Source organism: Sitodiplosis mosellana, unplaced genomic scaffold (assembly GCF_009176505.1).
Source record: "Sitodiplosis mosellana isolate CC-2019 unplaced genomic scaffold, AAFC_SMos_1.0 Smas_scaffold_2, whole genome shotgun sequence".
NCBI classification, from domain to species: Eukaryota; Metazoa; Arthropoda; class Insecta; order Diptera; family Cecidomyiidae; genus Sitodiplosis; species Sitodiplosis mosellana.
This window is the reverse complement of record NW_022595245.1, coordinates 6,142,902-6,155,719: the sequence shown is the minus strand read 5'-3', so window position 1 is coordinate 6,155,719 and position 12,818 is coordinate 6,142,902. Positions and strand designations below refer to the sequence as shown.

At 37.1% G+C, this 12,818-nt stretch overlaps 4 protein-coding genes across 4 annotated transcripts; 2 read left to right on the top strand and 2 right to left on the bottom strand.

The window, feature by feature from the left end:
* Positions 1–303: 303 nt before the first annotated feature.
* On the top strand, positions 304–2,669 carry LOC129565167 (uncharacterized). Its single transcript, XM_055439730.1, has 2 exons — positions 304–842; positions 1,312–2,669. Exons 1-2 carry the CDS (start codon positions 714–716, stop codon positions 1,660–1,662), a joined length of 480 nt encoding a protein of 159 aa, XP_055295705.1. The 5' UTR covers positions 304–713; the 3' UTR covers positions 1,663–2,669.
* LOC129565154 (uncharacterized) lies at positions 2,584–7,123 on the bottom strand. Its single transcript, XM_055439714.1, has 6 exons — positions 6,332–7,123; positions 5,795–5,983; positions 4,563–5,690; positions 3,639–4,485; positions 3,214–3,542; positions 2,584–3,040 (listed from the first exon to the last, which is right to left on the bottom strand). The coding sequence occupies exons 3-5, from the start codon at positions 5,577–5,579 to the stop codon at positions 3,460–3,462; spliced, it is 1,947 nt and encodes a 648-aa protein (XP_055295689.1). The 5' UTR covers positions 5,580–5,690; positions 5,795–5,983; positions 6,332–7,123; the 3' UTR covers positions 2,584–3,040; positions 3,214–3,459.
* Positions 7,124–7,797: 674 nt separating this feature from the next.
* LOC129565158 (sodium channel protein Nach-like) lies at positions 7,798–10,839 on the top strand. Its single transcript, XM_055439719.1, has 9 exons — positions 7,798–7,960; positions 8,156–8,896; positions 8,970–9,167; positions 9,277–9,406; positions 9,475–9,717; positions 9,947–10,101; positions 10,162–10,343; positions 10,412–10,591; positions 10,708–10,839. Exons 2-9 carry the CDS (start codon positions 8,754–8,756, stop codon positions 10,818–10,820), a joined length of 1,344 nt encoding a protein of 447 aa, XP_055295694.1. The 5' UTR covers positions 7,798–7,960; positions 8,156–8,753; the 3' UTR covers positions 10,821–10,839.
* LOC129565156 (RCC1-like G exchanging factor-like protein) lies at positions 10,833–12,578 on the bottom strand. Its single transcript, XM_055439716.1, has 3 exons — positions 11,579–12,578; positions 11,290–11,451; positions 10,833–11,216 (listed from the first exon to the last, which is right to left on the bottom strand). Exons 1-3 carry the CDS (start codon positions 12,456–12,458, stop codon positions 10,879–10,881), a joined length of 1,380 nt encoding a protein of 459 aa, XP_055295691.1. The 5' UTR covers positions 12,459–12,578; the 3' UTR covers positions 10,833–10,878.
* Between the last annotated feature and the right edge of the window lie 240 nt (positions 12,579–12,818).

The following is a 12,818-nucleotide window of genomic DNA, read 5'->3' as shown; positions in this document are numbered from 1 at the left end:
CCATGCATCTTTCCAATGGGTCCGTTTACATGGCTCTCAAAACTGGAAAGCAACCGTCAAACAACATTTACCGTCTACGGTATGGAAATACCGGTTATAACAAAATGACTGGCTTTAAAAAATAATTAAATTAAATTTTTTCTTCAATTTCGATCATTCACAATTGCATTTTCGTCTTAAAAAAAATTGAAAAAACATTCATTGTTCGTATTCCAATTGAATGGTGGACATTTAACCGAGAGACGTCACTTGAAACGCAGTGGAATGGACGCGTTAAAGATGCGCATGTGTGGCGTTTGTTGTGTGTGTCAATCAAAGGTAATAAGCGATGGTAGAGCAAGAGCATTGTATATGTGTTGCACTCTCTCACACATATTTTTCACCGTACTTGTCCCAAGTCCCGTCTTCGTTGTACACCAATACATTGACACATACGCCAGCAAAAATTCATGGCATAAATTTTCTTCACGTTCACACCAGTGCATCGCGTATGGTTAAAGTTGTTTGTACGCATTATTTCGATTTACCTTTTCATTAGTGTATCGGTCGGAGTTCCGAAAAGTAAATAAGTGAACGCCTAAGAAATCAAACAATCAAATTCTGATTTTATTATTGTGCGAAGAAAGTCGAACGAAAAGCGTTTGCGTTTTGTCATTCGCAAGTGAGTTTGTTGTGAGAAAAAAAGAGTCAAATTAACGTGATAGAAAAACTTGATGAGTGAGAAAATGCCGTATTTAAAAGAGGATGAAATTGTAATCAACGCAAAAACGGCGACCACGGCTACGTCCAATTCAAGTGCATCCGACGTTGACGATGCAGAAGAATCACTTTTTGAGAACAAGGTAGGTGCAGCAGAGTGAATAAACAACGACCACAACAACGACGACGACGACGACAAAGATGAAGAAGAAGAAGACGGCAAGAGAGGAAAATAAGCCCAAAAGGGAAAAAAAGAGTGTACAAATAAACGCGCCGTGAGGTCATACAATGCAATGTATAGAGAGAAAAAAAAACTAAAATACCAAGAACGACCATTACTGTGTATTTTGTATTGATTTTTTTCTCTTCGTCTTCATCGTTCGTCGTCTTTCATGTTCAGCGCTATTGGTTGGGCATCGTCGCGACTTGTTTACTCACAGTGATTTCTCTCTCTCTCTCCCTCTTTTGTTGTGTTTTCTTTTACATCGATTTTCATGCACAAGTGTTCAAGTTATGTTGAGCATGCATGCATTTTTTTTTAACTGAGCATACCTAGTTACTCTGAATCACCTTTACCGAGCTTGTATCTTATTGTTGTCGTTCTTGTTGCAGGCTCAAGAGCTAATCTCAACCGAAGAGGATAACGATGACGATGAAGCCACCAATTCATCTGTATCCAGCTATGCATCGACCGATTCACCGTCACGCAAACGAAAACATTTTGATCCCGATGCGGTGATTGCAACCGCACTCAACTATCTCAGCACAAATGAACCAGCTCGTGATGAACTGTGGCAGTTCATGAGCTATTTGCATACGGTGCTAAAAAATCTACCGCCACATTTACAACTTGAACTCAAGCATAAGATCCAGAAGGCAATGTACGAAGTGGAAAAACAAGATCTCGATAAAACTGACGAACGCCATGCCACCGAAAAAAATGATGTCGTACCTGATCAATGAACATTGCAATTCAATGCACAGCACATTATGAAACGACAGTAACATGAGAAAAAAGCAGCAGCAGCATCAGCAGCAGCAGCAGCAACAACAACCAATCGAGTCAGTGAAAAACAACAACAAAAAATCTTTAAACTAAAATCGATGTGTAATAAGAGAAAAAAAAGAAGGAGAAGAAGAAAACAAACTGAATACTTGTAGAATGAGCTAGGTTAAATAGAGACAGTCCAATTATTACAAAACCGAAGCATAGCCATAAGTCATATTCATCAATTAAATAACAATTCACGTGACTGCAAAGTAATTTATTTGTGGCAATCTCATTCATTGATACGTGTACTTGATAGACGCAAGTCAACATACCCCATTGAGGCAGACGAGAAAATGAAGAAACAAAAATTATTATAGATGATTATAAATATGTGTGTGTCGCAAGTGTGAAGGATAAACACAAAAGTATTATTTTTTTCGGATACTTTTTTTTTGTAACAAACCGACAATGCAATTAGCTCAATTTTTGGACCATTTTTTATAGTTTATAAATCTTGTAATTGTATTTTTAGCATACACATTTTTCGGAAGGCAAATTTTGTTCATTTTTTTCTCTTTGGGTTTTATTCCTTCAATTTGAAATGAAATATTTTGCACTTTTTTTTAGATATTTAGTTAACAACGAACAAAATCCATTCAACTCACACAGCTTCAATGCATGCAATCGCTCGTGATCTTTGATGATGCCGTTTGGGGTCATTTTAATTTAGAGAAATTCAGCCAGTATTTCGATTGAATCGATTTTGTTTGTTCGTTTCAGCCACAAATATGATATCTTCCGTTTATTTTATTTTATTTTTTTTGTAATGTAAATTGAATGGCAGTTTTTTTTCTCTCTCTTTCATTTATCGCTCAGAGAAAACAAAGATCAACTTTTGTGTAAGAAAAATATATTTTTATTATAAAAAAAAGATAAAATTTTATCTATACAAATAAATTTTCATTTTGAAAAGAACAAATAGCATTTCTTTTCTGGAGCAATCCTAAATAAACAGGAAATTTTTTTAGGCGCTTTAAATTCTCCCCTTAGATATAAATAGAAGATTATAATGGTCTTATTTTTTCCACCATATGAAAAAGCATGCAGAAAAACAAGCACTATTACATCTTACAGCCTATAAAATATGTATATTCGTTGTATCACCTATATACAACAAACGATGCAAATGCTCCTTTGTTTCTTGAAAACAAATCAAATGAATATTATTAATGATGAACCCAAAAGAGGTTAAGTTATCAGAGAATTGATAATAGTAGAAAAATAAACCAATTGTACTTTCATTTTTCAGAGCAGTGTTTTTGCATTGTACATTAGGGTGTTTTCCATAACCTGAAAAAGAAAAATGGTAGATTTTAAATTAAAGAGGAAAAAATTCTGTATCAATTAGTGGTGTTCACACAACGGAGCAATCGATATTCACACCTCCCGAAGCAAAAAGACTGCTTTTCCATTCGAATGTCTAAATAACTCTCGCTCCGAAGCGTTGAACAAATTCTACTTACCGTGATATGATGCATTGAACAAGTCATATCCAAAGAATGCGGCGACATTGTCAAACCGGAAAATGAACACGACTCATTCTGATCATCAAATAACGTCTATAAAACCACTCATGTACTGCGGTAAATAAAGTTAGACACCTTATAAACCTTAAAATAGCCCACTAAGTGCAAGGCTTGAGAACTCTAATAAACTATTAGAAAATATTTGTTAAAAAAAAACTTTAATGCTAAACGCTGGATTTTGATTTATGGATTGAGTGGAACGCCGTCGTCATCTGGTCGTCGCAGCAATGCTGGATGTATCGGAATGTCAAGCAGCGTGCAAAGACCTAAGTAAATAGAAAACAAGCACACAAATAACAATTGATTTAAGCGAAAACCAAATCGATTCCAATTTTCAAATGAAATATTAATAGATAATGAACCTTTGTACATGATCAGTTTGGCTGCTGATATGTCCCGATGCCAAAGTGATTTGAGCAACTTGCGTGTTTGTGCAGCGTCTGTTCCAGCGTTTTCAGCAGCATTTGGTTGCCAGGTTTTGAAGAAGCGTTGCTTCTTTGACACCAAACGTCCTGAATTTCGTTGGGTTAGAATGGCTGCAATAGCATCACCTTGGTCGCGCATTTCCTCCCATGTACGCATGATTTTCCGTTGCATTTGCAACACTCGTTTGCTCACGTTCGTATAGATGGTTCTCGGAAGTCCAACACGTTCATCTGGTTGGCAATCGTTGCACTTCTTGTATCGTTTGCTCTTCGTCCATATCGGGAACCGTTTGAAGCATCGGGCACAATGTTGCGATGTCATGTATTCATCCACCAACCGAACGACACAATTGCCACGTCTTTTGAAGGCTGCAATCAGCTTGCGAACGCCTGGACACCGCACGTACTTTTTGATTCGGATCGGGCAATTTGGTGAAATTTCGGCTGCTCCGATGTTGATGATAGCTGTCTTGAAATGTAACAGCTTACCGGCGATGAGATCAATTGCACGACGCCATTCAATGTGTTTGTCCAAACGTAAGCGTGCATAGTTTTTCTGACTGTATGCCGCGATACCATCTTGGGACATTCGCAGGCGATGTTCGATGTAATGGCGCCAAGAGATGTTCCGTGGCGATGGTGTCTGGCCAATCTCTGCGGCGATACGTTTGAGGTCCGCTTGTTCGTCATACGTGAAGACTCGTGTCATTCGTTCGGCTTTAATGTTGCGCGCATCTTGTTTCGATTTCAGATGGTATTGTTTGAACGAAATCTTCTCGTTGGTCTAAAAATAAAATGCAACAAAAGTGAATTAATACTTCTTCTTCTTCTTCTTCCTTTTTTCGTTTTGTAAACACTTACCTCTTCGCCGGTCTTTAGATCGAGGCGGACCGACGCAATAAAGGTTCGCATGCCTGGATCAATCCCCAATGCATACGCGAATTCGCCTGCGAAATATTTTCGTTTGGTTTCGGCCTCATCTTCATCAGCAACAGTTTTGCTCTGTTTCGGAAATTTGAATAACACCGACGCTGACACACCATCTGATATTATCGAATCGCCGAATTCCTTCTTATTCTTGACTAACTTGATAATTTCATCCATGTTGAAAAACAAACGCCAGCCCCCTCTCTCCTTGAATTCAGTCTGTGAGATCCAGCGCTGTTGATATTCGCCGTTTCGTAAGACTCGAGTGCCTTTTGTCCGCTGCATTGCCTTAATGCCACATAAAATATTGTGCAATGCATCCGTATCAATTTTCACGTGTCGGCGCTGGAATGTGCACTTCGGAATTACTGTGAAGGTGGTGATTTCAGGCGGCTCTGGGAATTCTGGCTGTTGCACATAGAGCGGATATTTTCGGAACAGATTCCAACTTTGGCGTAGATTGGCAAACGAGAGGTGAAAGTTATGAATATCACGCTGTATATTCATGAACATGCGCAATGCTTGGAACCAATTGAGTTCAACGAATTCTCTGATGTTGAATGGGTGTGGATCATCTGGTCTGTGAGGGGCTCCTATCCAATACAGCTCCGCCAACAGTATTTCCAATTTCCGTATGGCATTTGCATTGCCACGCGTTGAATCTCTCCGGTTGTATGTGTAGTTGATGGCATTTTTGATGTCGTCACCATCGAATAATTCGTCCAACTCGAGATCTCCACACAGACACATGTGGTTCAATTCGTAGCAACGCATTTTGAAGAACTTTCTCAAACGCTTTTCGCAATGCGTTTTGAGGTTGGTCTTGACGTTTGTGGCATATTGCTCGTACAGGTATTTGAATGTGTTGCCGAAAAATCTGTTCGTTGGCCACGGAAACCATTCGCCGAGAATTTTGATAACAATTTGCCGGAAACCTGGGACCATAAACATTCGATCATTGGTGTAATTTTGCCGGAGCACACCTTAGAAGCACATTTTGATGATTTCATCACCATTGCTGTTGAAAAAGTCGTTGTCGAAATCATCGACCGCCGTATTAACCTAACAAGAACAATGGTTTTTTTTGTTCAATTTGAATGAATCGAATCGGTTCAAGATGATCGTACAAAATGGCGAAAACAGTGAAAATATAAAAAAAAACTTACCAGATATAGAAAATAGAGCGATGCCAGAAGTGAGATTAGCGTTGCCATGATGCTCATTTCCCCAATCACTGTTGTCAAAATCAGCCGATACGGTTTCTGGATGATTGTTCGTAGAGCCAGTTTCACTGTTGTGAATCTCTCATCGCTTCCACCGCGAGATCCACGGGCTCCACGGGCCATGATGAATAGCTATTAAACAAAAAAAATTGAACAAATTCATGAGAAATTGATTAGATGATTGAGATTCACAAAAAAGAGCAAATTTCATCATATTATATGTTCATTTTTATAGGGAGGTAGTAATTTGTTCGACATTTAAACAATTGGATTGATTGTTTTCGGAACACAAATCGCAAGCACGGTAAAATGTTAGCCACTTTGTGTACAATCACCACCAAACGAAAAATCAAAATGAGGAAAACTAATTCGATATCATGTATTTTCTACCTAAAAACACTAACTAAATTACTTAATTTGAACAAAAAACGAATAAAACAATCACTGTAAATCGAACAGTATTCACAACAAATGACTTGCCTTTTCAAATGCTCAGATGGATATGAATCAACCGGCCCCGTTTGACAGCTGAATATTGTTTTGACATAAATACCGTACCGCAACAACTCTACTCATTTTGTGATGAAATTCATGTTTAATCGGTTCCGATATAGAAACTCAATACATGCTCGGATAACGGGATCAAATAAACAAACGCAACAAACATAACAATAACAAATGAGTCTGTTGTGTTGTGTTGCGTTGTATGCGATGAAAGAGAAGTTCGTGCCAAAATCACGCTCCTAATGTGAAACACATACACAAATCGAAGTTCTTGTTAGAAGTTTGTTTATACGGTTCGTTCGGCACATAGTAGTTGGAATGGTTGTCATTTCAAATGTTTGAATTTGGCAGATGCTGGGTAGCGTTCCGAAAACATTAGACAATTCAAATTAGACAATTCTTTTTGCTTCGGGAAGTGTGTATATCATTCGTTATAATAAATGTTTGCATTGAGAACTCGTCTCTGGCAGTGAGATTGAATCGAAAAAATGGAAAATATCAGATTAGTTTCAGCGAATAGTGATATAACCTCAAAATTCTATGATTTTCTGTTTTGATCTCGGGAAGTGGCATCTTTGATTATTTTAAAGTAAAAATACATGCAATCGACTCAGAATTGTTCACTCTTTCAATCCAGAACTACCATTTCTTGATTATTTGATGGCAAAAACACCCTATTGTACATTAGTATTAAAAATGCCATTACGATTATTTCGAACAAAATAGAATATCACTTGTCAATTTCGCTGAGACAAACAAAATGCAAATCGTTTCAAAGAAGTGATAAATGAATGGTTTGGAGCGAAAATGTAGTACAGAAAAGTTGAGCGGAAAAATGTCGATGATGAATGAGCGGAAAAGGGATAGCTATATAGTTAACTGTATAGTAAACTATAGTGAACTATATAGCTATCCCTTTTCATTTGACATTTTTCCGCTCAACTTTTCTGTATTACATTTTCGCTCCATTCAAATGGGTCTTGAAATCAGTACAATGTGTTGATTACTCTCACATTTGGCCAAATCAGCAGCTGAATATATCTCCGTTTCAATTGACACACAATAGCGACATTATCTTGCCATAAACAAATCTATCTCAGAATGGACTGTGGAACGGCTGATTTATTTATTCCACGTGAAGTCCAAAATCACGCCCATTAAATATAGGGAATTTTCCTAATGATCAATCAGTTTTCACTGATCACTACATTTGCGTAAGTTTCATTTTTACATAACTCATTCTATTTCCACATTTAGCTCGAAAAAGCGATATCTCGAGTCATTTCGCTTGCCCTTATCGCTTCTATGCTTCAGTGAAGATTTAATTGAACATTTTGCGCGATTCACGGACAGAAAACATTTTAGCTTTCACAAAAGGTCATCTGAAAGAGTCAATCGCATCGAGCAAAAAAGTCGCGCTTGTAATCACAAATTTCCTGAATTTAAGCTAAAGCAAGTGACCGACAGAGTTCAGTTGTTCGATCACTTTCATTTGGTGCTCAACAGTGAGATAAAGTATAGCCAACATGCGATTCGTTCTAACCGTCGGATTACTTGTCATCGCAATTTTGACACAATCATTTGCTGACGAACATAAACACGATGGTAATTTTATAACGTTGTTGAAATAGTTGTTTTTGTGTGAAAAATTCAAGAAATTTTTTGAAATAGACTCATCCTGATGAGGGATTTCTGAATAATCGAAAAAAAACGCCATTATCGAACATGAGCCTTCAAACATATTTTTAAAAAAATGATTTCAAAATAAAAAATTTGAAAATTCGTATTTTTCTCCAACAGGAGAAGACTCTCCATGCGCCGAGCCAAAATTCGTATTGCCAGAGGATAGAGCGGCCTGTTTAGCTACAATTCCGCGTTGGTATCACAATCATTCGTCGGGAAAATGCGAAGAATTAGATTACGACGGATGTAATAAGAATGCGAACAATTTCGAGACGAAGGAAGAGTGTGAAAAAACATGCGATGCATGGCATGAAGCTCATAAAGATCACGACCATGGACACGCGCACCACGGTCATGGCCATACACACCACCAACATTAAATCCTTCCGTGGATAGGTGTAGTTTATCAAAATCTGATATCCCTTAAATGATAACAGTTTTTTTTCTGTTCAAACCAAGGAGATTTATTTCCTACCTCCATGAATGTCATTTGTCGTGAAGCTTGAATAAAGAACAAATGTGAATTATTTTTGTTTATCAGTGAATGATTTCGTTTTATTCAATCCGATTCTATGAAATATTGTGGTTATTGTCTTTGAAACAAAATCGATTTTCATGAATTATTTAGATCTTTCTTTCGGTCGTGTCTATAAAAAGGGCGAGCTCAGAAATTGGATCACCATTTCAAATCCAATTGTCACTTCAAGCGAGAAAAATGTTGAAGAGTAAATTTCCGAAAACGAACCGAATCGAATTGTCTGACCAAAAGGTGGACAATATTTGGACATTCTATTCTAACATAAGTACTTTACATGGAGCACAACATTTGAAAAACGAAAACAAGTCATATTGGCAACGGTAAGCTACTCATTTTCGGAGTTTTTTTTATTCGTTTCTCAGTGTTGAAATGAAAAATGGATAATTCTTTCAGCATTTTCTGGAGCATTGTCATAATAAGCGCTCTCCTTAGTACTGCATATATTCAAACGCTTTTTCTTCAACGATTTATTGAGCGTCCGCTTGTAACAAGCCTTCAACGTGACTACTACACTTGGAACACAACATTTCCGAGTTTTACACTATGCAGTCAACGAAAAATGAACGAAACGGCCTTACAAATACACTTGAGGTAGAACCTTTACCTCATAGCTCACTTTTACAATGATTTTGAACCTGGAAATACTTTGATTTTGTGAAAAAATGACTCAATTTCAACGAAAAAAAACACACATTTTCAGGGAAATGAACCTACCGCGACATAGTATGCTCAAATTGGAAGCATTTCTTCGCGTTTTGGTCAATTTAACAATGTACAACTTGGACAGTCTATCAAAATTCGGAGATTTTAAATCGCCAATTGTCATGCAGGTTTGTATAGCTTGTGATAAGAGAAGAAGAAACGGAGCAAATTTTCAATTTTTTTTTCTTTCGAATAGGTGATAGAGAAGCTAACAAATAAATATGATTATGATGTTCTTATCGACTCAGTTCCAAGTTTCAAATTACAACGCACGATGACCGAGCTAGGCATTTGTGATCAATTCAATTCGGAACTTTCACAAATCTTTGCCACCGATTTTCTTATCAGTGATCGTTTGCCAGCACAAAAGCCACTTTTTGAAATAAACTATTTCGATACGAGCTCACATATTGTATTGAATGACCTGGATGATAGCAATGTGAGCGATGAAACATTTCGATTGCAACATTTTAGCTAGAATTTTGATGAAAATTTTCATTCTAATTTAAATTAGAACATTTGGATGATTTTTTTTTTATTTTTCTTTTATTTTACTATTCAAATTACTAGGTTCTTGAATTTTTTAGATTAAGTCAAGCCATTATTCGATTTTAAATGAAATCATTTTTTCTTTCCAATAACAATTATCATAATTATTTTATTCAAAGATCCATATACACGGACCATTTGAGTTACCACAATATTTACAAAAAAGAGAAATTAGCGGCTCTGTTTCGCAATATAAATCATTTACCCTAACGGCGACTACAATCGTGGCACGGCAAAATGTTCGAGCGTTATTCATTTCGCATCGTAAATGCCGGTATGGTTGCTTATGTCCAAATATTCCTTTGAAAATTCAATTGTGATCATTTAATTTAAGTTATGTTGACGAGTCAGACTTGAGCCATTTCCCCTCGATGTACGCTTTTGATTTATGCAAAATAGAATGCCGCATCAAAGCGATTATTGAACGTTGCAAGTGTGTGCCGTTCTTTTACAAAAAATTGCCACATGAAACCTATTGCAATGCTAAGCAGTTACTGTGTGTTGAATTGTTAAAGGGTAATCGCCTCTGAGAATTTCTGATTGAATTTGTCAATTGATGTGTTTATCAAACCAAATTATTGTAGATGATATCAATGAAGCGACTAAATCATGCGAGTGCTATCAATTGTGTACCAATGTGAAGTTCGGCATACAAGGAGTGAATTCATTGAATTGGCTGCAAAACAACAAATTGCGCATGGAATTGAGTAAACCGAAAATGAGATTGATTCGCGAAGCATTGCACAGTTATACTGATGTCGTAGGTAAATAACATCTAAATGAGTTTAAATGTTGAGTCAACAGAGAGTTGACACTGTTGCGTCAACATTGACTGTTCAAACAACATGAAATTTGGTTAATTTGGTCCGTTTTTATTCAGCTGCCATTGGAGCCACATTTTGTCTCTTCCTCGGCGCAAGCATCCTTACAGTAGTGGAAATTATCTACCTTGGCTTTTTACATTGTTTTAAAAAACAGTTTAAAACTGAATGATATGGCTGGAGCTACGTAACAATATTAATTTCACATTTATTTAAAAATAATTCACAATTTACACAAATCCTTTGCTGTACGCCACTGTGTGATCTACACCACAGTCGACTTTGAGAACTTGAGCGGGTAGCGCTACTTTCAGTGGGAAATATTGATCTTTTTCGTTTCGTAGACCAAGACAGGATGATCGATTGTGTCCCCACATATACAAATCGTGTGTTGTCGTCACTGCACCATAATGTGAAAATCCAGCATAAATGGCACTCACTCTGCTGTCTGGACTGAAATCATTTCGACCAAACAGTATCGGAGGAATTTGTGTCGGTTGACTGATTTGATCAGCTTTTGGCCCGAGTCCAACTAAACCAAATCCCCATACAAATACATCACCGTTTTCTATAAGAACAACAAAAACTCATTTGAATTATAACACAATAATGTATGTGAATGAATGTGCACAATAAAATACCGTTTAAAACCATACACCCTGATCCACCGGTGGCTATGTCAATGATTTTACCGCATTTTTCAATCATTTTCAAATAAACTGGCGTGTTGATCTGTTGAACGCCATTGCATAGGTCCAATTGACTATATTCTGAATTGCCCCATCCAAACACTTCGTTTTTATCTGAAATGGAAATGATTTTTAAAATTGCATTAGGAACAGTAGATTGGAACAAATTTTCAAATTGAATCTTCTTTCAATGAAAATCACGAAAAAGGCAGAAAAAATCCAAAAAAAAAAACATAGTTACCATTCAATGCAAAAACGCAATCAAATTTACATGCCAATTTCACAATTTTCTCATTTTCAATGTCGCCCAGCACTTGTGTCCATTCGCCCGTTGAATTGAAGTGGCCCAAACCAGTTTGACCATCGGCGCCCCATCCACAAGAGAATACTTTTCCCTTCTCAGTCAATAGTAAACTATGATCTAATCCGCAAACAATATCCTTCACTTTGTCACCATCACCGAATATCGATTTTCCTTCAACTCGATGCACCATTCGGCTTGACTCATACAATTCAGCTTCAACCGAGGGTCGACCGCATTGTCCATATGAATTATTTCCTAGCGTAAACAGCACGTCTGATTTCGATAAAGCTATTGAATGTGCTCTTCCGGCAGCTACTTTCACAATGTTCATATTTTCATCTTTCCTTACTCGAGGCAGCGCAATTGGTGCAGGATAATACATCAATTCCATTGGTTTATTTTGATTGCCGCCATGTTTCTGGAATCCTAACTGTGAATCAGTATTCAAACCGCATCCAAATAATGTGATTTCATCAATTTGTGGCTTGCAAGCAAACAATGTGAAGCCATAACCAGCCGCTATGTCAATGACATCAAAGCGTTCGGCGAATGGTAATCGTGTTGGATGCCGAAGAAATTTCGCTAATTTTTGATCATGTAACGATTCATTGATACCACAAGCACCAGTCACTGCTTGTCCCCAAACATACACTCGCCGATCCGTCGGTTTGTTCTTTTGGAATTCATTCACAGGAAATTTGTTCATATCTTGTCTTAACACCGATATTCGATTTTTATACCGCTTTTCTTTAGCTCGTGATGAATAGCACCGAAGCAACGGTGCCTGCAAAAATCTTACATTTATACTCCGCCACATTGTCACATCACAGTTCAATTTATATTATGTTTGCTTTGGTAATGTTGTCGAAATTTTTGAAATAGTCACAACAGTGTGTTTTGACAAACATAACCTCACTTGCATACTCCGCATGACAATCCGTGAATTTGACAGAAGAATTACAGTTCGAACTGTCAATGCTCCAGTTAAAGCTGCCAAACCGCTTTAATTTCAGACTTCTGTAACGTAGAAATGAACTTTGGAAGCTTTATTCAGTGTTTGACGAATTTTAAATGTTAACAAATTTCTTGCGATAAAATTGTTGGGAATGAATGACCTTATTTGAACTTTGAACTATTTCATCAAATTTCTATTATTAGTGCAATAGCTATAAAATGT

Bases quoted from the DNA above. Each gene is read 5' to 3' on its own strand.
- LOC129565167 (XM_055439730.1), top strand. From the start codon at position 714: ATGAGTGAGAAAATGCCGTATTTAAAAGAGGATGAAATTGTAATCAAC. The intron at 843-1,311 runs GTAGGTGCAGCA...TTCTTGTTGCAG, and splicing joins AATCACTTTTTGAGAACAAG to GCTCAAGAGCTAATCTCAAC.
- LOC129565154 (XM_055439714.1), bottom strand. From the start codon at position 5,579: ATGTTTATGGTCCCAGGTTTCCGGCAAATTGTTATCAAAATTCTCGGC. The intron at 4,486-4,562 runs GTAAGTGTTTAC...TTTTATTTTTAG, and splicing joins ATCTAAAGACCGGCGAAGAG to ACCAACGAGAAGATTTCGTT. The intron at 3,543-3,638 runs GTTCATTATCTA...CTATTTACTTAG, and splicing joins CAAACTGATCATGTACAAAG to GTCTTTGCACGCTGCTTGAC.
- LOC129565158 (XM_055439719.1), top strand. From the start codon at position 8,754: ATGTTGAAGAGTAAATTTCCGAAAACGAACCGAATCGAATTGTCTGAC. The intron at 9,168-9,276 runs GTAGAACCTTTA...ACACATTTTCAG, and splicing joins GCCTTACAAATACACTTGAG to GGAAATGAACCTACCGCGAC. The intron at 10,102-10,161 runs GTATGGTTGCTT...ATTTAATTTAAG, and splicing joins ATTTCGCATCGTAAATGCCG to TTATGTTGACGAGTCAGACT.
- LOC129565156 (XM_055439716.1), bottom strand. From the start codon at position 12,458: ATGTGGCGGAGTATAAATGTAAGATTTTTGCAGGCACCGTTGCTTCGG. The intron at 11,452-11,578 runs GTAACTATGTTT...TTTCCATTTCAG, and splicing joins TTGCGTTTTTGCATTGAATG to ATAAAAACGAAGTGTTTGGA. The intron at 11,217-11,289 runs GTATTTTATTGT...TTGTTCTTATAG, and splicing joins AGGGTGTATGGTTTTAAACG to AAAACGGTGATGTATTTGTA.